Genomic DNA, 25,499 nt, shown 5'->3' on the forward strand with positions numbered 1-25,499 from the left:
TTGGAGGCACTAGGAACTAGAAACTCAAGACTTGGGACTTGGACTAGGAAGAGAGACTGAAGAATAAACGGGATTGAATCACACTCTGTCTGGTCTCCATTCTTCGAGTCCATCCTCACTCTCTCTCTTGCTGAACCCCGACCCGTGACAGCTTGGGCCGGGATACAGTGGCCGCCAAGCGCAGAGTGGAGAGGGCCTCAACATCTTTGGCGCCTGAACAGGGACTAGTGCGGTTCTCAACAGTCTTCATTCTGTCCACCCCCAAATGACAGCTCTTTACACTCCATATTCTGACTCTAGTATCCCATTTCTCTGCAGTGCCCCAAACCCCTTCGCTCTCAGGAACCGGGTCCTTTGTTAGTAAAATCCTTATATTGACCTTTTTCTTAACTCCCTGTTTTTAGTCCTAACTAAAGCCTGTCTTTCATAAAGAATATTATGTTGCATCTTCTGCGGTCTTGTCAAGTATGGGTTTATCTCCTCTTCCTGAGTTTCTGCCACCAGTAGTGTGACCTCTAGCTGTCCCTTCTGCTCTGAGATGGTTTTCCCTCCTCTTAAAGGTCTCCAACTTTGAATATCAATCATAAGTTATAGTATATCTCTATTAGCATACTCTTATTTGATAGTTCAGCCTAAAATACTTAGCCCTCTCAATTTTTAAAATTTTATTTTAAAATTATACATATGTATGTGTGTGTGCTTGTGGGTATGTTTTATGTGAAGGTGCCTGCTGAGGCTAGAAGAGGATGTCAGGACCCTTGAGCTGGATTCGCACTGTTATGAGCGGGATATGGGTGCTGGAACTAAATTCAGGTCCTCTGCAAGGGCTATACACACCCTTAACCATGGAGCTAGCTCTCCAACCCCATTCCCAAACACCCACATCAAGGGGAAAAAAAATTTATTTTTAGGTCAAGTATCTCATTTTCCAACACCAAGCTACTTTCCCCTAGCATTCTTTCTGGTGCCACAATTCTTATGAATCGTTATCCATCAGGGCCCTCACTGTACTGACTTCTTCACAGTTTTCATTTTCATCATTTCTCTCAGGATGACCCTTTCTGCTCCTTACTTTTCTAAATTCATGTACAAATAGTCATTCCCTTGGCACTTCTGTTCCAGTCATATGAACTTTCTTGCTCCCACTTGATTGTGCCCAGCTTGCTGTTGCCCCTTCCCCAAAACGTCTATAGTCATGAGTGCCTTGCTCTCCTCTCTTCCTGCAAATCTTTTTTCAGCATCATCAACTGAGACCTCTGCTGATTACCTTGTTGAAATTACAGTCTTCCAGTTTCTCCATCTTCTCCTCCTTCACCACCACCACCACCACCAATACCACCACCACTACTCTGCCTTTTTTAGATTGTGCTTATTTAATCCTAGCCCTCTGGATGCTAAGCCAGGAGTGTTGGGCCCCATTTCGTCCCTGGTTAGGGCCTTGTTGAGTTTCTGCAGCCTTGTGGGAGAGCTTAAGCCTGGCTCGAGTTTTGAGAACTATTTCAGTCACTTCTGTATTGGGGTGACTCAGCAAGACCTGTATGGCCCTCCCTCTGCCCTGCCATTGCTAAAGTAGAGCTTTGGCATTGGCCCTGTCAGTCACCTCATATCCTCTGTCACCCTTCCCTGCCTCCTGCATCATCTCTCCCCACCAAAAATCCCCCTCGCTATGCTCTGAGTTTATAGAAGCTAGAAGCTGAAGCAATAAAGTTGAGTTCCTGCTTTGACAAGACTCCCAGCCCCGTGTGTTTCTTTTGGGCTGTTGACACTCACCATCCCATTCAGCACCGGAGAAACCCAGCGGGACCAGGACCTCTCTCCTTTCACCTGGACCTGCCAGCAAGGAGCTGACACAGGAGGATCCTAAGATCATATTCTTATCCTAACAGTGTCCAGTCTATTTGCCTGTAGAAAGCATGAGATCCTTGGACTCACATATAAGTGCTAGGGAAACACACAGGCTTGTTGCTTAATGATGCTCATTTATTTGACCTTTGTACCATCCGTTTTAGTCACAAAAGTTATAGTATGAAAAATATAGCCAGTCATAAAATTTCATAGGGGAAAACATCAAATTTTACTACAGTGTAACAGATAAGGTGCTTAAAACATGAGTCTCAAGTGTCTTTGGTTTGATTAGATACAATAAATTACAGAGTGGAGTAGTGATTAATAGCTGCTAAAGATTTACAAAGAATTCTCCTGGGAATACAACAGAATTATTGCAGGCATAGAACAGGTTCAAATTATAAATAGTGAAAAGTTCTATATAGCATTGTTTTTATCTAACATATGATCAAGGTGAATCAATTTTTTTGCATATTAGTTTAGAATTATTTAATGTAAGTATTAAGCCAGAAGTGGTCTCTAGATTACAGAGCAGGGACCATGTTACTCCTCCCTTTAGAGTTCAGAGCTTTTGGGCCCCTTTAACTTAACTTATGTTAAGTAGGCTAGAATTTAATTTCTAGGACAAAGTTTATCTGCTCTTAGATGCAGGAAGCATTTCCTTTTTGCCAACATGGTCTGTGTATACATTAGATTGCAAGATTTAGCAAACAAAAGTACAAGACATAAAATAAAATTGATTCTCATAAATAAACCTATAAAAGTAGACCTGTCTCTAATGTGGCACAGGCATGTCTGCACCCCAAACTATATTTTATGACAACTGTGCCAGAGGGCAAAAGTGTTCATAATCCTCTCAGGCCCTCTATATGTATTTGTTTGGCAATGGGGCTCTTCAATACTCCTAAAAAGGAAGTCATTATTATTTTTCACCTTCTTGAATCTGAGCTCATTTTTTTGATCTACACTGGTAACTTACTACCCTAGAATGTGGTAGAGGGATTGACGTACCAACTGTGAGTGCAGCTTCTCATTTCTGCTTTCTTTGTGTCTTTGATGCCCTGTACACCTGCCAAGCCAAGGGCAACCTTTTGGAGAATAAATGAGAAACTGCTGGATTAGAAATGAAGCCCTCTCACCTGAAATGGTCCTAGTTCAGCCCACCCCAGCCAACTCCCTTAAGCCTAAGGTGGGATGAAGGAATCTTCCAAAGACATGACAACATAAGGTAGAGTGAGGATTTTTATGACGTTCTGGGGATCGAATGCAGGGCCTTACTCAAGTTAGGCAAACACACAACTGATGAGTTACATCCCTAGCCTTGAGCTGGGTGTTGCCAAAGGCTAGAAAACAGTTTATAGGTTATGCTATGTCATTAAGGGGTGCAGATGAACATAATATTGGATATAAGTCTTTATTATAAGTTTGTGCAAAGATCATGAAAGTAGCATCTGTAAATCAAAGAAAATTGCTTGTTGAAATAAACATTTGTATTCAAAGTAAATTTTAAAAAAAATTATAGGGGCTGGAGATATGGCTCAGCAATTAGAACACTTGCTGTTCTTTCAGGGGTTCTAGTACTATCACCGATATCATTTCTGCCTGCTATTCCAGTTCCAGGGCATTTGACACTCTCTTCTGGCTTCCGTGAGCATCTACATGCACATAGTATACATACATACACTCAGAAACACATACATACTTATAAAATAAGTCTAAAACTTTTTTTGAAAAGTATTATTTCGCCTCTGTAGTCTTTTCATGCTTAAAATCTGCTAAGGACATCATTGCTTTCATTTCTCTCTGAAAATCTTTCCATCAGTTTCAGTTAACTAACCCATTCTGCATTATATTACTGAGGTCAGGTCTGAGTGCAGGTGGGAAGGCCTATCATCTATCTATATGTTCATATATCTTCAGTTATCCAGTGAGTCAGCAAACTACTTGTTAATTAGACAAATGATTAATGAACACAGACCTCGGGTGTTCAGAAAATACAGCCATGTGGGTCAGTGGTAAAGAAAGAATGAAAAATCTTTGGGGGAATTTGGATATCTGCATTTTGAGTCTTGTCAAGTTGAGTGTGGGATTTATGGTATGGCCTTCAAGGTGCTAAATCGGGTGGCTCTAGAGTCAGTTTCAGAACTGAAGTTTTTGTAGTGAACTAGATGGTTTGTCAGTTCATCTCATTATATAGCTGAGGTCCATGTATTCTTAAAGTCTAAATTCCTTGCACATATTTTGGTGGCTGAATCCCAATGCAGTGTGTTCAATCCTTGTGTGGAGTTTTGAGTTGGAGTTTTGAGCAGTTCAGGGGTGTAATTTGGACCTGCAATACCATCCAGGGTTCTTCCTCTTGATACACTTTTTTTAAACGGCCTTATCAGATGAAAATTTCAGTGGCAGGATGGACTACTTTTTATGAGTTTTGATCATGTAACCCTTGAGGCTCCCAAAACTATCCAGTTAATTGCCACTGTGGCTATTTTTCCAAAAGAACACTATATGCTCTGATCTTAGGACATAGAGAAATCAGGTTGGAACTGAAAGAGAAGCTTCTTCCCTGATTGCAAACTCTCATAATGTGTGAAATTGCTAAGCACGCTACTAGATTAGAATCCCATCACTAGTGTTACTGTGAACTATGCATGCTATACTAACAACTGGTCAGGAAACACGTGTCCACTGGTGCAACTGTGGCAAGCCTGTTATGGGTGTAAGCAACCACTCCTTAATTATTATGCTCAGCTTTGATCAAAACTGAGAATCAATGACTGTCGAATGCTTATCCATAAACAGGATATCTATACCATCTCTTACAAGGCTTAGAGATTATCACAGAAGACAGGGTTTCTCTGTGTAACAGCCCTCACTGTTCTAGAACTTACTGTGTACACCAAACTGGCCTCCAACCCAAAGCGATCCACCAACCTCTGTCTCCTGAGTGCTGGGATTAAAGGTGTGCACAAATGAGGAGTATAAGTTGCAATAGGGTATTTAAACTTTCATTTGAAAAAGTCAGCACTACAGTGTATGTAATTTCACCACGTTTTTCTTTTTTTGTTATCAGACTATTTTTTTCCGATATCACTTTTACGTACCCTAACTCCTACATATTGTCAATGCAAAAACACAAGTCTTGTGTTAAAAGGGTAAGAGATGGATTTATTCTGGAGGGAAATATGAGGTCCCAGGCCCCAGGTATAGGTCACCTCAAATTCTATTTTCCAAGGTGGCAGTAGTTTATGAAATTTTTATAGTGACATAACAAAGAAAGTTGTAAATCAACATGCTTTTCACATACATTACTGAGTATATAAGGTACATTGATTACAACGGAAGAGGGGAATCTCTGTTGACGTTCCTAGGTACTATCAAACCACATTCTTAGCTTTGGGGCTTGTGGAAGCAAAAGAACCTATTCATACATCCCAAAGGGATTTGCGTAATACCCATAAGGATAATAGGTCAGACCCAGAGGTGGGTAGTGAATGGGTATCACGGAGGCTAAGGTAGCCCAGACAGTTTGTAATTAGGATCTGGATGTGCACCATTCCAAACCCTCCACAATTATTGAATTGCTAATCAGTCATTTAGCTTTTATAAGCGCAATTTCTTTCCAGGATCTGTTGTTCATGATATTAACTGTTATTTTAAAATTTGATCATATTCCTTCCAATTATGAAAAGTATCAACCAACCTTCTCCAAAACTTAAATGGTAACTCTATCAAACAATACCTTTTAGAAAACAATTTCTGATTTTCTCAAAGCATGTTAAATGCATCCATATTGTAAAGTTTTGAGTAAATATAATTTATTGAACTCTTCTTTGCAATGTGCCATTACAATAGCCTTCTTCTGGGACTTGGAAACAGCAGCATTACATAGAATTCAACATTATATCCTAATGGCATGCATTAGAAGGAAATTTTGTGTGTATGATTACTTTCAATACCAGCCTAGAGTTTTGGCTTCTTCCCAGCATGCAACTTTGGTAATTGTCTCAGTGCTAAGTGAAGCCTCAGGACAACTTCCTGAAGTACACTCAACTAATTTGAAGGTTTTGTAAACTGTTGTACATATAGTCCTGATAACTATGAGGATCTGTGGATCTGATGTATACAGTATGCATTCCTAATCTTATCACTTTATCCTAAAGCTTTAAGCAATAGAAATTCCTATCTGGTACCAGCTTTTTGAAGGAAGCAACTGTTTAAGAAAGATTCTGGTAAATGTCGCATTAGCCTGAATTAAAATGGAGACAGCCTGACTCTGCTCTGCATCTGTTGGTCCAGCAGAGTTAATCTGATGTCCTTTAAGTTAGTTAATGAGGGAAAACATTAAATTTTATTTGGAAACTTTGCTTTCGATTTGGTCTTTTGTCTACGTGCTTGCTAATCTTGCTAACTGACATTGGCGTTGAGTGAGAATCAGAGTTCTCATTAGACAGTTTCATGATGTCAGCCTGTGTCAACGTCAGGTGCTAAATTGCATGACTCAATACCCTTATTTAAATAGAAAGCACTTGATTTATGACCTATTTTATTAAAATTTCACACCCTTTTACTATATATAAGAAGTAAGATGACAGAAGAGTCTACTTTAGACATTTGACCAAAGTGTTTTGCCAGAAATTATGTACCACAAAAATGTAAGCAGAAAGGACAGTAAATCACAATAGCATTAAAATCAAGTTTACCAAACAAGGAAACCTCATCAGGAAAGAAGAAAAAAATCATCTACTGCAGACATTTAAAAGAAATAGCAATTGCTCAAATCTGCTGACAGTGGATAAGAGGATGGTCTTTTAATAATCTTGATGAATACAAACTCCTGGAAATGAAGCTAAGGATTTGCCTGGAGTTTCCCAGGGTCCCAGTGAGGTTAGTTTCCTTCATTAATTTAAACTACACTTTCCTGGAATCTCTTTGGGAATGAGCTAGATTACATTTAAAGATAATTAAACACTTATTGCGTAGCCTTTTCTTTGACTTTGATAGTCAGAATCTCTTCCCCAGTCTCAGTAGCAGGAGCCATGTTGCTGATGAATGATTGATAGGCAGGTCCCTTGGAAAAAAATTGACTTAATTGACTGGGGCATTTCCTCCACTGAAATAGTACTTATTGTGCCTTTGGACCTGTCCAGTGTTTTTTTGTTTGTTTGTTTTGTTTTGTGTTTTGCTTTTTGTTTTTTGTTTTTTTCCTACTAACTCTGCTCCTTTATCTTCATATTCTTTTCCTCTTCTTTTTCTTCCGTTGGAACTTTCATCTTTATTTCTAAAAGAAGACACAACAAAGAATTAGTATTGAAATCATAATTGAGATACTGGGGCCATCACCAAACAGACGCTGTCTGAATGAATGAATGAATGAATGAATGAATACGGGAATTGTGTCTGCCTTGCTGCTCACTATGATTCTTTACCAAGTTTCCTCTGTTTAAACGTTTGTATTTTATGCTCATTTTATGGAGTTGGTATTTATTTTAAATGTTTAATTTTAATAAAAATATACATGATAATCAGTAGAAAGTTTGGTACCTTTCGCAGTCATAACAGAACCTCAGGAAGAAACTTGTATTTCTTTTCTTGCTTAGTCTTCTTAGTCTCATAAGTACTTGAGTATTGTTTCTTAATTTACATTACCTTACTTACATTAATTTACACATTGTGTGTGTGTGTGTGTGTGTGTGTGTGTGTGTGTGTTGGGGGGGGGGGCGCATATGCCACAGCATCCATGTGGAAGGTGGAGGAGAATTTGAGGGTGTGGATTCATTCTTTCACCATGTGAGTACTAGACTGAACTCAGGTTAGCAGGCTGGGAGGTAGGTGCATTTATTACTGAGCCATGTCTTCAGTCCCAAGCTACTGGTTTTAAACTAGTTCTGTTTATTAGTATTATTGTAGAAATATCACATATTTAGCACCTTTGCTTCTTGGACAAATTGTTATTTTTAGGTTGCTATAAATGAGGCACTCACTTGGTTTACATTGTTTTACATGGCTCCTCATCCTGTTTACTCTCTGCTTCCTGATTGTGGATATACTGTGACCATCTGCTCTCCTGCTCTTGCCACTGTGAGTTCCCTACTGTCCAGGATGGTAACCCCTTCCCCTGTAAGCCACTATTACCTCTTCCTGCTTGAAGTTGCTTCTTGTTACGTATTTTGTCACATCAACTTGAAAGTAACCAAAATGCCATGGTTCTTATCAATTCTTATGACCATGCTTTTACTATTGGTATTTGTGTTATCAAGTTACACTGAACTAGCCAATACAACCATGGCTTCTTCGGGAAATACCTGGCCAACTTCCTATGAGTCTTAGATCAGATATTTTTTTCATTTTTATTAGCTAATCAATATATAAATTTTTGATTGTATGTTTTTCTTTAGAAATTCATTATTTAATGTAGCAAATGAACCCAATGAATTATGCATTCCTATACTGAGTTCATATATAATTTAACTATAGCTAGTACCCTGTGTGAAGATTATATAATACTATACTTCCTCTCTCGGTGATACTGTAAAATTTGGTACTTAGGAAATCTGGACAGTACTAGAGTACTAGACTTAGTACAAAAAGGTCAGGAAAAAAAATTACACTAAAAATTTAGAGCTACAAGCTAAAACAAACAAACAAAGCCATGGCAACAAACAGATGGCATTGGGTCATTTGTTTGCATAAGAGCTGGAACAAGAAGCAGGTATGAACTTGAGGTAAACTTAGCAGATGGTACGCCTACCAGATTTCCTCCTTTTATTTTTTTCTTATACATTTTGCTTGTCATGACTGGCGCAAAAATGTGTTGATTGCGGGGGGGTGGGGGTGGGTACCAGTAAATTATAGTAAGTAAAGCTATTCACACATATAGAGCTCATGAACAATTAAGTTTGAGTATATTTACGAACGTATACATCAACTTAAATTGAACCAATGGTGATTTCATGTAATGATGAAAAGCAGATAACGTTTAAACCATAAGTGCCAATATAAAGCACAGTTGTTAGTGTTGGATTCATCCAAATTACTTCCATGTCTAAACTAGAGCTGGCCTGAATGTGCCATGTGACACTCCCTCCTCCTGCCAGCCTCCCAGTCACTGCCTCAGGCTGCCCTTGTTACCTCAGAGGTTTGTTGTCTCTTTCCTTTAAGGAGTCTTCCAAGGTCCACCTTCCCTGTGTTTTCCAAAAGAATTTTAAGCATTCGGGGTGTCTCTTCTTTTGGTGGGAAAAGAAAGGCAGGTCTTGTTCTTGGAGGGGTTGCCTGTGCGGTCTTTCCCTTCTGGCTTAAAAGAACTCTGGTGACAGGAGAAAGATATTGTTTTGGGTAGTTTTGTGACAACTCCCAGAGTCTCCCTGAAAAGTAATACATTCTCCTGCCTCTGGATTTCAATGGATACTTACTTTCAGTTTAGAGTGTATTTTTTCTTTTAAATTAAATTTAACTTTTAAAATTTTATTATTATTATTTTTTTTATTTTTATTATTTTTTTTTACTTATCCACTTTACATCCTGCTCACTGCCTCCCTCCCCTTGCAGGTCACCCATTCCACAATCCTTCCCTCATCTTCCTTCCCCTTCTCCTCTAAGCAAATGTAGGCCTACCTGGGTATTCCCCCCACCCCGGCCACCTTGGCACTTCAAGTCTCTATGAGGCTAGGCATTGAGGTGTATCTTATGAAGAAAGTTGTTTTAACTTACTTCATGTAACACAATTATCCTCATCTTAGATTTTATCGAGCAAACCCAACTTTTTCCACCTTAATCTCTCCATACTGTATTTCACTCTGTAGTTTGATTTGGCCTGGGACTTAGTCCAATCCTCCTGCTTCAGCCTTCTAAGTGCTGGGACACCCAAGTGTGCCCCATCACACCCGCTTCTATTAGGCCTTTAGAGGTCATACTTGGCTTTCCTCATGAGGAGCTTTTTAGAAGCTGGATAGTGCAGCAGAATTTCTTGGAGAGTCTTTTTGTCCAGAGTTAAAAGATTGGCAAACCCGTGGGCCACCACATCGGCTGTCCGGCGGTTTCCCCCTTCTTTTGCTAGAAGGCTGTGAGACACAAGAAGCAGGTGGTCAGTCACCTGTTTCACTTACCCTCCATTTGTTTTCCTTTTATATCTCAAACAGAATGGCAAATTTAATTATTCAGTTATACATTTTAGTCTTGGTATCACTGGGACGTTTGCAAGATGTTGACTCACTCTAAGTCCTTCCTAATGGGAAATGCAGAATCTTTAGCAAATTGTGTGTGCTTACTGCCACATGGTCCGTTTTAAATGTCATTGTGACCCAATCTAGAGTCACCTGGAAAAGGACTATGTTAATAGAGATCAGAAGACTTGCCCATTGTGGGCGGCACCATTCTCTGAGCATCGGATCCTACATTTTATTAAGAGTGGAGAAAGAGACCTGAATACATACATGTGTTTATTACTCTCTAATCTTGACCTTAGAGTTGATATAACCAGTTGCTTTAAGTTCCTACTGCCTTGACTTCCTGGAAATGATGAGCTGTTGTGTGGAATTGTGAAGCACACATACCCTTTCTTCACTAAGTGCTCTTGACAAGATATATGTCACAATAACAGGAAGCAAAACTAAGAAAATACCTCATTTTAAGCACTCTGAACACTAAAGACCCCCACTTACCTTAAAGATATAATCATCCACCACAAATATTTGAAATGCTCTCTTCCTGAGGGAATTTTGGAAGATGGCTGTATTGCATACTTTTCCTATTGAGACCTATACTTTCAAAATATTTTTAAATAGATAACAATGATTATAACCATTCATGTCCAGTGTTCGTCTGTTCTCCTATTTAGGAGAAAACACTTTGCTAGAACCATACCTCTGCCGAGGAAGGAGGTTTTTCCTAGTACAGCCCTTCCAGCCCTTTTCCATTTATCCCAGGGGTGGAAAGCAAAGCAAGGGTCATAGCTCACACGTACTTCAAAAGGTGGAGACTCGATCCTATGACTTTTCATGATTTCCTCTCCTCTGTTCTTTATCCCAACAGGACTCCTATGTCATAGTGTGAATTGCAATGGAAACAGATAACTCCTCTGAAGAAAAATACTTAAGGAAGTGTGGTCATTAAGGGAGAAAAAGGAGAGAGCACAAATGGAGTATGGAGCCTTTGTCACCTGCAGCTCTGACAAATATATATACCATAGCTCCCTGTCAGAGCAGCGTGAAACCTAATGCTAAGTGTTCATCTACCTCGGTACCTCATTTCTAGCTTCCAGCAGAGACGATGAAGCAATTACAAATTACATACCAGAGCACATGTGAGAAACAGATGAGATGACACAGGTGTTAGAATTCATAGACAGAAATTTTAAAACTGTGATTGATACAGTAAGGAATATAATAATAAGGGGAGTCGTGCAAGATCAAGTATATAATATAAACAGACAAAAATTCAAAGAATCTAAAAGAATGCAAGAAATAAAAAAAATGTTGTAAAAGAGAGGAAGAATGCTTCTAATGGACCCAGTACCACGTTGGCCTGGAAAAGAATCGGTGAACTTGAATATAATTTAATAGAAGCTTTCCAGACTGACAGCAAAAGAAACAAGCAGAACTGAACTGGGAACACAAAGAACGAGAGATCACTTTGAAAGATGAGACATATACCTATTTGGAAAACCAGAAGGAGACAAAAGAAAGAGAATACAAGACATTTCAAGCATATCATTCAAGAGCTTTCCAAAATTAATGCCAAATATCTGAACCACAAAAGTTGAGAGACTGGAAAACAACAAAAGGGATGAATAATTAGTGCATCTCTCAGTCCTCACCAGAAATGTTCTCTTCTGTAGTAGATGGCTGTCTGTAGAGAGATTCACAACTGGTCAGTGTACAGGGACTAAGAGACTATGGACCACACACCTGTAAATATATAACCCCTAAATTTAGGGATTAAGAAGAGGCAAATGTAGTGAATATTTTTAGTAAAACTGTTTGGAGGACATGACAGGACCAGTGCATGTAGCTCTGACTGCATGCATAAACTAGCAAAAATCTCAGCTTGGATGAACAGGCGCTCATGAACCCTCACTCCTAGATGAGGACCTATAGGCAAGTGATGCCTCGTGGTGGAGAAGAGTCAGGTTTTTTTTTTTTTTTTTTTTTTTTTTTTTTTTTTTTTTTTTTTTTTTTTTTTTTAGGTGTGTAGTCTCTGAGAGTTTACAGAATCTCCAGTAGATGGCCCCATACTCATGCACATACAGGCAGCAGTAAGTGGCCTGAGCAGGTTTAAAACAGAGCAGGTTTAAACAGGTTTAAAACATAAACTTGGAAGTAGAAAATGGAGAGGGCTGTAGGAGAGGGGCCTGGATAGGGGTTAATTTGGTTAAGGCATGTTTCGTGCATGAAAATTTAAACAATAAAAAAGGGGAAATAAAGGATAAATATAACAGAGGAATTAGCAAATACCCCTCAACTTCTCATAGCATGTTATATTCAAACTACAGGAAACCAAAGACAAAGACTGAATCTTAAAAGGATGTAAGTCAGGAAATACTTGAGATACACATAGACCAGACCACAGTAGATTTCTTACTCAAAAGCAATCTCATTTCTAGACAATGGAGCGAAATACTCAATGCTAGAAGAAATGTCTATGACCTGCAATTCTGTATTTAGTGAAAGCATTCTTCAGAAGTAAAGGAAACACAAAAATTTCCTCAAATGAACAAAAACTGAGGTGATACATTCTTAAGAGACCTGCCCTTCAGGAAATGTTTAAAGAATTTCCAAGGAGAGAAACAAAACAAAACAAACAAAACAAAACAAAACAAAACAAAACAAAACAAAAACAAAGCATAGATCAGAAACTCAGGTCTCCATAGAAAAGGAGAGAACACCGGGAGAGGAATAAATGAAGGGAAAGAAAACATATTTCTCTTTTTAACTAGGAGATGATTATTTCAGTGACAAAGTGGCAGTGTGTGTGTGTGTGTGTGTGTGGCGTGTGTGTGTGTGTGTGTGTGTGTGTGTGTGTGTGTGTGTGTGTGTAAGTAGGTAGATAGGTAGATGTTTAACAACAGAATATGGGCAAGTGAATGGTAGTGTCTCAGGATTTGTTTAAGTGACAACCTGGCAATGTGTGTGTGTGTATGTGTGTGTGTTTAATAACAGAATATGGACAAGTGAATGGTAGTGTCTCAGGATTTGTTTAAGTGACAAACTGGCAATGTGTGTGTGTGTGTATGTGTGTATGTGTGTGTGTGTATGTGTTTAATAACAGAATATGGACAAGTGAATGGTAGTGTTGCAGGGTTTGTTAAGTGACAAACTGGCAATGTGTGTGTGTTTGTTTGTATGTGTGTGTGTGTGTTTAATAACAGAATATGGGCAAGTGAATGGTAGTGTCACAGGGTGGGTAGGGAGGAACTGTGATAAGGGGCACTCTGCACACGAAGTATTAGCTGAAGATAGAGTTAGACCTAGCTTAAAATGTACATGAACACTTTAGGGAAAGAATTACTGTTTTTTCTTTTTTAAGGATCATTTGCCCTTCATTTTTGAGTTTGGGAATCACTGGGTACCTGCGGCTGGCTTTGAAACTATCCTTCTCCTGCACCATGAATGAATGCCACTGTACCAGGCTAAGAATGGTTATTATGCTAAGAAAGGAGAGAAAAATTCATCATGAAAAGTGTTCAGTTGAAGCTGAGCTGTATTGGGTTCTGTGGCACCATTTATAATCTAAGCACTTGGGAGGCTGAGGCAGGGTCATGAGTTCCAGGTCAGCCTGGACCACATAACAGTACATTGTCTCAAAACAAACAAACAAACAAACACCCAAAAGTAAAGCAAGAAGCAAATACTAGAGCAAAAGAAAAAGGCGAAGAAGAGGACATAATGCTAAGCTGGGCTCTTATCCCCACCTAACCGGGAAGATGGGAGTTGGGAAAGGAAGGTCAGGCGTCTCCAAACCACTGAAGAATTAAACTATTCCATCAGGACAGAATATATGTATTTAGAATCCTTCATTGTGACTGCATTAGCACATAGTTACTAGTCAGTGTCTGCTCTTGCCCAAGAAGACAAAAGAAACACATTTTACTCCATCTTTCTCCATATCTATATAGCATTCTATGCATACGTGTGTGTATGTATGATCAATCCAACTTGCTACTCAGCTATCATGTACAATTATTATTTTCTAACTAACTCATCCACCCAAGTTTCTATCTGCCTTCCTGTTTGTCTGTTAAGTGGAAGTACATGGGTCCGATAAGGTAGTTTTCATTCACACTCCTGTGGTTTTTTTTTTTTTTTTAATACAGAGTAATCAAGTAGTTAGGAGGCAGGGCAGGATGTCACTGGGGAGCTTAATCTACACCCAGAGAACCTCTGTGAGCATGCCAAACTATGCAAGAGCGGAAATAACATATTTAAATGTCAGGCTATTTTGAGATTTCTCAAGCTTTAATTAAACTTGCCTACAGGTTGCACGTTTGGAGTGCTTGATGAGTTTCTGAACGGAAGAAATAGTCTGTCTGCCAGATGGATTTTTCCCAAACTCTCTCAGCAATGTTTTAAATAGCATCGTTTTCCCCTCTTCTTATCCACAAAATGCTTCCCCAGCATTCTATGGGTGGAAAGTTTTACTCATTAAATTGCTTAGTAAGAAGCCCCTCCCGTCACATCCACAGTTTCATGTAGAGTTTCCCAAAGACTCCACGCCACAGGACAAATAGCTGATACTACAGTTAAAAGTCTTTGGATTAAAAAGAAGCTTGTACTGAGTAATAGTTGAGGAAATAAAGGGATTTGTTCTAATCCTGGACCCATTCATTGCTGTTACCTTAGATAGCTCAAGGACTTTTTTTTTTTTAAATTTTCTGTGCATCCATGGAACTATTAAAACCCACAATGTATTCAGATGGTGAGAGGAAATGGAAGAGACATATCATCAAAGCATGCTATCATTAATGTGAAAAGGCTACAGGATTAGGAACTAAATCACCATTTTATATACCCATTTATGAAATATTACTAATCACTTTTGCTGAAAACAGAAAGCTCGTTTTATCTGCTGCAGGAGACTGACTATCATTAAAGAACTGGATTTGTGTGGTTTTGTGACATTCAGTTATGAAAAAGGCTCAACTAGGAAGAATCTTAATTATTTTTTAAATGAATTAAATTATTTATTTTATATCCCCATCAAAGCTTCCTCTCCCTCCTGTCTTTCCAGTCCCTCCCTCTCACCTCCTTAATGAATTCTTAACTCTCTTTGTTGTATGTGATTATGCTCTCAGAGCTGGGTGCAGGAACTGAAGTAGTTCTGTGAGCATATCAGAGATACAGTGTGTTCAGAGAAAAGTCAGCTGCCAACTTGGACACACACACACACACACACACACACACACACACACACACACACCTGTTGTCCATTTCCTGACATTTATGTATTAGAAAACCATTCCTAAATTGATATGTTAATAGTATTTGAAACTGAAGCCTTGGGGAGCAAATGAGGTCATGAGGGCAGGGTCTCCATTAAAATAAGGAGTATCCAGGAGGGTGTGGTTCCACACACTTAAATAGCACTAGGGAGATACAGCATTGTGAGTTCCGAAGTAGCCTGCTGTACACAGTGAGTTCAAGATTAGCCATCGCTACATAGTGAGAACTTGTCTCAAAAAAAGGAAACAAGAAAAAAGTTAGTTTCTAAGAAGCACCAACATGCTTGCTGTCTCATGTGACACCTTGGCCACCTTATGATTCAAGAAGTTCTCAGCAGATGCTGCTACTTAGACTTCACTGCTTGGGAAGAACTTTAGAGAACTTTAGAGAGGCAAAATGAATTTCTCTTCCTTGCAAGTTATCCAGGATTGGATATTTCGTTACAATTAAAAAAAAAAGACTAAGATTCATCGTTACATCATATGTAAATATGTTCACATTTACATATGCATTTGGTATATAGCCTAGCATCTTAAACTGTGGCCTATGGCCCTATATTTGGTCACACAACTGAACTGAGTGGTTGGGAAAATTTGGTAACAGGAACAGTTTTTTGACCACACATCAATTAATTGAAAATCAAACACAAAAGTGTATCAATCACATCATGACTTTACTGGTCAGGCCATGCAACACTGACAAGTGCTTGACAGAAACATCTCTGCCAGAATCAAAGTGAAATTGTATGTTGTGAATTGGCACGTTTTAACTGTTCAAAGTTTTATGCATCTGTCAAACATAAGGATTTAAACCCAGAAGACAAAGACCTAACCATCATTAATTACTACCATCATTCCTCACTGTCTAAGAATCAAATTAGTACTATCTTTTAATTACATTGGAATGTTCGATTAAAAAATTGCTCTTTGAGTTGTATAAAATCGTTGAATGAATTTTAGAATCAGATTGGACAAATTTTTCAATAATTCTTGGAATATTCATAAACACAGTTCTGTCTTTTTATGTTATGTGTTGCTGCAAATCTGTACTCTCAAGCACTGATGAATATAAAATTACAATATTCATCAACCTGAAAACAGTATAGATGCTTTCTGTGTTAAGGTATCAAATATTCAGCCAGGACTTAATGTTATGTAGGAATAAACAAGAACAAGAACGTTTACCTCACAAATGTGAAAATGTGCCTCTACCTTTATACATGGTAAACATTATATGTATAACAAAGAATTGTTTGTTTTAGCACAGGGGATATTTTACCATATTTAAACATTAGGTAACCAAGACTCAGGGAGACTCAATACATACATAGGCCAAAGTTATATCCGTACAAATAAGCCACATTATTTGAATGTAGTTAACCTTATTTTGGCTTTCTCAAGATATTCTTACAGAAAAGTACAATTGCAGATAGCCAAAAAGATGATGAATTAGTATACTCATTATAAAGACATTCAGTTGCATCCAAACAATGTTTTTGTTTGTGGCTGTGAATGGTGGGGCATGCCTGTTATCTTACCTCTTAGAAGGCAGAGGCAAGCGGATCTCTATGAATTTGAGGCCAACTTGGTCAACAGAGAGAATTCATTGCTAGCCAGGACTACAAAGTGAGACCCTGTCTCAATCAATCAATCAATTGATCAATCAATCAATCAATCAATAACTAAAATGTTTATGATTAAAATAATTTGATTTGTATACTTATTTTGTATACCTGCATCTATTTGGTGATGTAAAAAGTCACAGGCTAAAGGGTAAAAAAAGTGTAAGAAGTCTTGGCATATATATTGTGCATATGTATGTGTGTAAAAGTATTTTTTTCTGGAAGTGCTATAATATGCGGATAGTCCCTAGTCATTTACTTTTTTCAAGCTTTGTATCAGGGCTACTACACATGAAATTACAAATTGTGTGCTAAACAAAGTCCAGTGTTGTTGGAGACCCTCGAATTTGTACAGTGCACAGCTTACTCAGCTCGCTCTAGCAGAATTTTTTAAAATTTCACATTAAATCATTCATACTATAAAAATATCTTTTGACTATAGGCAGAGCTATATCCTAAAGGACTTAATGAACAGGCTACCCTTTGAAGTGATGGAAGTCACTTAAGTATACTATCAAATCATCTGCAAATAGTGATATTTTGACTTCTTTCTTTCCAATTTTTATCCCTTTAACCTCTTCTTGTCTAAGTGCTCTAGCTAGAACTTCAAGTACTGTATTAAATAGATAAGGAGAGAGTGAGCAGGCTTGTCTAATCCCTGATCTTAGTGGGGTTGCTTCAAGTTTTTCTCCAGTTAGTTTGATGTTGGCTACTGGTTTGCTGTATATTGCTTTTACAATGTTTAGGTATAGGCCTTAAACCCTGATCTTTCCAAGACTTTTAACATGAGAGGATGTTGATTTTTGTCAAATGCTTTTTGGGCATCTAATAAAATGATCATGCATTTTTTTCTTTGAGTTTGTTTATGTACTTAATTACATTGATGGATTTTCATATATTGAACCATCCCTGCATTCCTGGGGTGAAGCGTACTTGATTGTGGTGAATGGTCATTTTGATGTGTGTGAGGAGCCACATTTGCCATTAAAAGATGGCGCAGGCTTCTGCTTCCTGGTTCTTCATGGAAGCTTTACTTGAGAATGCGCCTGCACATGGCACGAAAACCGAGTATGACAATTGGATGAAAGATTTGAGCCAATGAGGGATCTGCACGTCTCCCAAAGCTCTATTTAAGCAGCGGGCTTTCTGAGCTCGGAGTCCTTCCCCTTTTCTCCATCTTGAAGAGCTGTTCAATAAATGCTGTCAGAAGATCTCCTTATCATCGAGGCTGTGCGCTACATTTGGTACCGAAACCTGGGCGGAGCCGAACGTCTCGGAGTTTTGACCAGTCACAAAGGACCCTGTTGGCTCGCAGAGGATTCAGAACTGGCGGCGCGGAGAGTCTAGACGCTTTTCTGCAAGGTATGGCGGATCTTGTTTGGCTTGTTGCTCTTTCTGTTTGGGTGGTGATAGTCCTTGTTTGTTGTTTGTGTCTTAATTGTCATCAAGAGGGGAAAGAGTGCACTTACCCCCCCCCCCCGTGTTTACAGGAACTGTAAGTCACAGGTAGATAACTGTGCCAGTTCGCCCACTCCTATAGATAAAGGAAGCATGGGCAACCAGCAAATAAAGCCGCTTCTCGCAGTGATGCAGGCGTTGCTGCAGGAACGTGGTTTGAAGATTCCGGGGAGGGTTTTGACCAATTTTTTAAAGGAAGTGGACCGAGTTGCTCCGTGGTTTGTCACTACTGGATTCTTATTTAAAGGCTCCTGGGATAAACTCAGAGCTGACTTGATCAGTGAAAAGGAAAAAGGGAAGTTAAGACCAGGGACATGGCCAATATATAAAATGGTTAGAGCTTGCATAGAAGACGTTAATTGCCAAGAAAAGGTGAAAGAGGGACAGAGAGTTCTGGCGGAACATCAAGATAGCCTATCAGAAGCAGAAAAGGGAGAGAGTGCTAATAAAATAGAAAAGAAAACTAGGATAGAGAAGAAAACTAAGAATGAGAAACCAAATAAACAGAAAACAGAAAAGGAGGATACCCCAAAAAGGGATCCTCATAATAAAGTGAAAAAACATGCAAAATTATTATATCCTGTTTTGAGTGAATTTAGTAACTTGAGAATAGATTCGTCCTCTTCCTCATCTTCAGAGGAGACATCCTCGGGGGAGGAGGAGGAGGACACGTCATCAACTTCCTCATTGGAGGGGAGTTCCCCTGAGCCTCTCAATTTGGAGGAACAGAGGGAACTAGAAGAGGAGGCGGCTTGTTATGAGTCTGAGAGATACGGGTGGGACCCGCCTTACGCGCCAGGGTATGTTCCGTCTGCCCCTAAAGGAGGTAGCTAAGATAGAAATGAAAGGACCAAAAGAGAAACTAAAAAAGATATCATCAAATTCTCTTATTACTGCCAAGGAGATTAAAAGGATAAGAGTAGCCTTTCCTGTCTGGGAGGATGCCAATCAGGCTAGACACCACTCTCCATTGGATTTGAAGCAATTAAAGGCCTTGGCTGAGTCAGTACAGACTTATGGAGTTAATGCCTCCTTTACTCAAGCCCTAATTGACAGGCTTACAGCCAATGCCATGACACCAGATTGGTATAATACAGTTAAGGCCTGTTTAACCATGGGATGGTATCTGGATTGGAAGTCTATTTTTCATGAACATTGTGCCTTACAGGCAAGACAGAATACTGTCCAGGGGCATCCACAGTGGAATTTTGACATGCTTACGGGACAGGGACAGTGGACAGTTAATCAGACCGCCTACACTATAGAGGTATATGAGCAGATCAATAAAGCAGCTGTGAAGGCGTGGAAAAGTCTGCCTAATAAAGGTCAGGTTACAGGGAACCTGACCAAGATTATCCAAGGGGGCAATGAGCCATTTTCAGACTTTGTGGCTAGAATGATGGAAGCAGCAGGGAGAGTTTTTGGAGATGCTTAGACGGCTATGCCTCTCATAGAACAACTCATTTTTGAGCAATGTACTCGAGAATGTAGAAATGCTATTACACCTTGGAAAGGAAAAGGATTGAATGCCTGGATGAAAGCTTGCAGGGAGATAGGAGGACCCTTATCCAATGCTGGATTAGCGGCTGCTGTTTTAACAGTGCAAAGGGCCTCTAATATTAAATGCTTTAAGTGTGGGAGGATGGGACATATACAGAGACAATGCAGAGCTTCTAACCCCAGTAGCCAGGCTAGCCCTAAACAGCCTGGGATGTGCCCTAGATGTAATAAAGGGAAACACTGGGCAAATGAGTGTAGATCAGTCAAAGATTACAAAGGCCGACCATTCACTTCTCAGCCAAAAAACGGGCAGCCGGGCCCACGTCCCCAGGGCCCATAAATGTATGGGGCAATAAAGGAAGTACAGAACCAGTCCTCGCTGCAATAAAAGAAGAATCAGCCAAGAGAGCCACGTCAGGCTCTGCGGGATTGGACCTCTGTGCCACCACCAGAGCAGTATTAACACCCACCATGGGGTGTCAGCCCATACCCTCTGATTTTTCAGGCCCTCTGCCTAATGATACAGTAGGACTGGTGTTAGGGAGATTATCAACAACCTTAAAAGGATTAGTTGTTCACCCTGGAGTTATAGATCAAGATTTTACTGGCCAAGTAAAAATCATGTGCTCTTCGCCAAAGGGAATTAGTTCTATAAGCCCTGGTGATAGAATTGCGCAACTTTTGATTCTTCCCAGCCTCCATTCTTTATTCCCTAGCAAAAATGTAATTATAGGAGAACAGGGATCCGGTTCATCCGGAGGCCAAAATGTTTTTATTTCCTTAGATCTAGATAAAAGGCCCACCTTAGAACTTAAAATACAAGGCAAATCCTTTACAGGACTTCTAGATACAGGAGCAGATACTACCATTATATCCACCACTTGGTGGCCAAAGGCTTGGCCTGTTAATCGTTCCTCTCGAACCTTAGAAGGTCTGGGCTATGAGTCTACCCCCCCCGATATTAGTGTGAAAACATTGTGTTGGGAGGATTCTGAAGGCCGACAAGGAACCGTGATTTCTTATGTCCTACCACTACCCATTAATTTATGGGGAAGAGATATTCTTAAACAAATGGATTTTAGACTTACCAATAATTATTCTGTACAGAGTCAAGATATGATTAAGAACATGGGGTGTGTTCCAGGAAGAAAGTTGGGAAAGACATTACAGGGCAGAACCAACTCAATCAATGCTGTAGAAAAACAAGACGAGAAAGGACTGGATTTTTCCTAGGGGCCATTGAGGATGCCTTGCCTATACCCTGGTTGTCAGAGGAACCTGTATGGGTTCCTCAGTGGCCGTTAACCTCTGAAAAATTAGAAGCAGCGAAATCCTTAGTCCAAGAGCAATTACAATTAGGACATCTAGAGATTTCCCGGTCCCCATGGAATACGCCCATATTTGTTATTAAGAAAAAATCAGGCAGGTGGCGGCTGCTGCATGATCTTAGAGCTATTAATAATCAAATGCAGTTGTTGGGATCAATCCAGAAGGGACTCCCATTGTTGGCCGCCTTACCCAGGCATTGGGAAATTATTATAGTGGATATTAAAGATTGTTTCTTTTCTATACCCCTACATCCTAAAGATAAAATCAGGTTCGCCTTTACGCTTCCCAGTATTAATCATGAAGAACCAGATCAAAGATATCAGTGGAAGGTCTTGCCACAGGGCATGGCGAACAGCCCCACTATGTGCCAAATATATGTTTCATCAGCCATTGAACCAGTAAGAAAACAGTTTCCAAAACTTAGAATTTGTCATTACATGGATGACATACTTTTGTGTGCCAACAATGGAGAGGTTTTAAGACAAGCATTTGCCATGTTAATTACTGCCTTACGACAGAAAGGCTTAGTCATAGCTCCTGAAAAGGTTCAAGAGGGAGAGGTAGGAAAATTCCTGGGAGCAATGATTACTCCTGATTATGTGAGACCACAAAAAATAACTATTAGGAGAGATATGTTGAAAACCCTAAATGATTTTCAAAAATTGTTAGGGGATATTAATTGGATTCGCCCTTATCTAAAGCTGACTACAACTGAGCTTCAACCCCTATTTAAGATATTGGAGGGGGACCCTAATATCACCTCATCAAGAGAGTTAACTCCTGAAGCATCAAAGATATTGGATAAAGTAGAATCCATTATACAATTGGCTCAGTTAGACAGGATTAATCCTAAATTATCTTTCCAATTATGCATTATTTCTTCCCCACAACAGCCTACCGCTGTGCTTTGGCAACAGGGACCATTGTTATGGATCCATCCACACAATTCTCCTGGGAAAATACTTGAATATTATCCTACTGCCGTAGCTGAATTGGCTTTGAAGGGACTTCAACTAGCTGTAACACATTTTGGGCGATACCCTGATACGATGTATGCCCTTATACCATGCATCAAGTTCAAATGTTGTGTGCCTCACAAGATGCATGGGCAATTTTGAGGTGTTCATTTCCAGGAGATATAGATAATCATTATCCCAAACATCCTTTGTTACAGTTTACTCTTAATAATGCCTTTATTTTTCCTAAAGTGACCAAAAGTATGCCTATTGCAGGAGCCCTAGATATTTATACAGATGGGTCAAAAACAGGCATTGGTAGTTATGTGGTTAATAAAGTCTCTACTCAGATTAAGTTTAGTTATACATCACCACAATTAGTAGAATGCGCCATTGTGGCTGTGGTGTTACAGAAATTTTCTGAACCTATCAATATTATTTCAGATTCACATTATGTTGTCACAGCTGTTAGACAACTTGAAGTAACTGATTTTATTCATCCTAGAAGCACTGTTGTAGAGGTCTTTAAGAGTATTCAAAAATGTATCAGGAATAGGAAGTATCCATTTTTTATTCAGCATATGAGGGCACATACCTTGCTCCCCGGACCCATGTCTTATGCAAATGCAATTGCTGATAATGCTACCAAAGAATTATATTGGGCAAGCTCGCCCTTAGAAAATGCAGTTGAATTTCATAAGCTGTATCATGTTCCAGCTAATACCTTGAGGTTGAAGTTCCAGCTAACGCGTGCTGAGGCACGAGATATTGTTCTTAAATGTGCCTCCTGTGCGGAATTTAGACCTCCCTCACTTATAGGAGTTAACCCTAGAGGTTTACAACCTCTTCATGTTTGGCAAATGGATGTCACGCATTATAATGTCTTTGGGAAACAGAAATTTCTCCATATTTCTGTTGATACATGTCCTGGAGTTATTCATGCCACCCCCCTTACAGGAGAAAAGGTGTCCCATGTCATAACTCATTGTTTGGAGGCATGGGCTGCTTGGGGAAAGCCCATTCAGTTGAAAACTGATAATGGACCAGCATACACTTCAAAAGCATTCCACCAATTTTGTATACAACTTGGTGTACGCCACGTGACTGGCCTACCATACAATCCTCAGGCACAAGGAATTGTGGAGCGTGCCAATGGCACGCTGAAAACCTATTTACAAAAGCAAAAGGGAGGAATAGGTCCCAATATGGGACCTAAAACTTCTATTTCCCTTGCCTTATTTACATTAAATTTTTTAAATTTGGATGCTGATGGGCGGTCTGCAGCTGACAGACATGTTACGCCCTCTCACACTACTAAAGAGAGTGTTAAATGGAAGGATGTCTTATCTAATCAATGGAAGGGCCCGGATCCAGTTTTGGTAAGATCTAGGGGAGCTGTTTGTGTTTTTCTGCAAGATCAAGAGAATCCCATTTGGATCCCCACAAGATTAACTCGGACAGTGGAAGATTATGAAGCACTCGTCTCTTCCATTGAAGATAGTGCTTTTGGAGATACTGATAACGGTGGTAATGGGGGTGACCAGATGGGGAATTATGTCAACATTCCCATTGCCTATGCCGGTAATGTATGATGCACAGGTTTTTCCTCGATTCTTTATTACAAATGACTCCTTGGGTTTGCCCTTTTTACCCATGGATGATAATGTTACCTCAGTTAAAGATAACAGATCAATGTTTTTGAATGGCAGCCTCTGTTTTACTACATCTTGGAGCAGTCCCAACCAATTATTAGTAAATTTCCGGGGCTGTGTGTTACCTCCATTCAATATGAAAATTTTACTCGGGTAGCTAACCTTTCAAGAATCTTATCTCAGCAGCTATTGCAGAATTGGACGGCTGATTTTGATGAGACCATGCGACGATTGTGGATTGCCATCGTCCAGATCAATTCTACTCGCTTGGATTTCTCCCTGACCCAGGGACTTTCCTCGTGGATCTCTTCGATCTTTTCTTACTTTAAGGAATGGGTGGGGGTAGGGTTATTTGGCTGCATGATCTTTGGGGGAGTGCTGCTTACCCTCTGGTTGCTCTGCAAATTCAAACAACAACATCAAAAGGATAAGGTGGTGATCATGCAAGCATTGCTTGCCGTGGAGCAGGGAACATCCCCTCAAGCCTGGTTGAATCTGCTTAAACAGTGAGACACCATCACTTAACAGGATATCCTGAGGGCTCCTGTTCCCATTGCACCAGGTATCCTAGTGGTGGTCCTCCACACTTCCCAGGGCTCAGGTTCCCATTGCACGGGATAAAAGGTGTGGAGGGTCTTGTACTGTTTAACTGCCTTGAACGCCTATTGGTAGAATGGTGGGCAAGATGGGCAACCTAACAGTCCTCGATTGTTGTTGCAGTTTAATAAGGAAGGGGGAGATGTGAGGAGCCGCATTTGCCATTAAAAGATGGCGCAGGCTTCTGCTTCCTGGTTCTTCATGGAAGCTTTACTTGAGAATGCGCCTGCACATGGCGCGAAAACCGAGTATGACAATTGGATGAAAGATTTGAGCCAATGAGGGATCTGCACGTCTCCCAAAGCTCTATTTAAGCAGCGGGCTTTCTGAGCTCGGCGTCCTTCCCCTTTTCTCCATCTTGAAGAGCTGTTCAATAAATGCTGTCAGAAGAATCCTGAGTGTGGTGTTCTCCTTATCGGCGAGGCTGTGCGCTACAGATGTGTTCTTGGATTCGGTTTGCAAAAATTTTATTGAGTATTGTTGCATTGATATTTATAAGGAAAATTGATCTGAAGTTCTCTTTCTTTGTTGTGTCTTTGTATGGTTTAGGTATGAGTGTAATTGTGGCTTCATAAAACGAATTGGGTAGTGTTCCTTCTGTTTCTACTGTGTGGAACAATTTAAAGAGTATTGCTATTAGGTCTTCTTTGAAGGTCTGATAGATCTGCACTAAACCCATGTAGTCCTAGGCTTTTTTTGGTTGAAAGACTTTTAATGACTGCTTCTACTTCTTTAGGGATTATGGGACTGTTTAGATGGCTTATCTAATCCTGATTTAACTTTGGCACCTGGCATCTGTCTAGAAATTCATCTAGATTTTCCAATTTAGTTGAGTATAGGCTTTTGTAGTAGGATCTCATGATTTTTTTTTTTTCAATTTTCAATGTTTCCATTGTTAAGTCTCCTTCTTCATTTCTGATTTTATTAATTTAGATACTGTCTCTGTGGCCTCTGGTTAGTATGACTAAGAGTTTATCTATCTTGTTGATTTTCTCAAAGAACCAGCTCCTGGTTTTGTTGATTCTTTGTATAGGTTGTTTGTTTGTTTGTTTGTTTCTACTTGGTTGGTTTTAGCCATGAGTTTGATTATTTCCTGTCATTGACTCCT

At 39.6% G+C, this 25,499-nt stretch overlaps 1 protein-coding gene across 2 annotated transcripts in view; it reads right to left on the reverse strand.

The window, feature by feature from the left end:
- Nucleotides 1-1,959: 1,959 nt before the first annotated feature.
- Cngb3 (cyclic nucleotide gated channel subunit beta 3) overlaps nt 1,960-25,499 on the reverse strand; it is a 183,081-nt gene continuing 159,541 nt past the window's right edge. For both annotated transcript variants that reach the window (XM_076924115.1, XM_076924114.1), the window contains 3 exons: nt 9,756-9,902; nt 8,974-9,148; nt 1,960-7,123 (listed from right to left, as the gene is read on the reverse strand). In XM_076924115.1, coding sequence (XP_076780230.1) covers nt 7,118-7,123; nt 8,974-9,148; nt 9,756-9,902 — 328 coding nt within the window. In that variant the 3' untranslated portion in view covers nt 1,960-7,117. The remainder of the gene's footprint in view (nt 7,124-8,973; nt 9,149-9,755; nt 9,903-25,499) is intronic.

The sequence above is a fragment of the Arvicanthis niloticus genome, chromosome 25, assembly GCF_011762505.2.
Source record: "Arvicanthis niloticus isolate mArvNil1 chromosome 25, mArvNil1.pat.X, whole genome shotgun sequence".
NCBI classification, from domain to species: Eukaryota; Metazoa; Chordata; class Mammalia; order Rodentia; family Muridae; genus Arvicanthis; species Arvicanthis niloticus.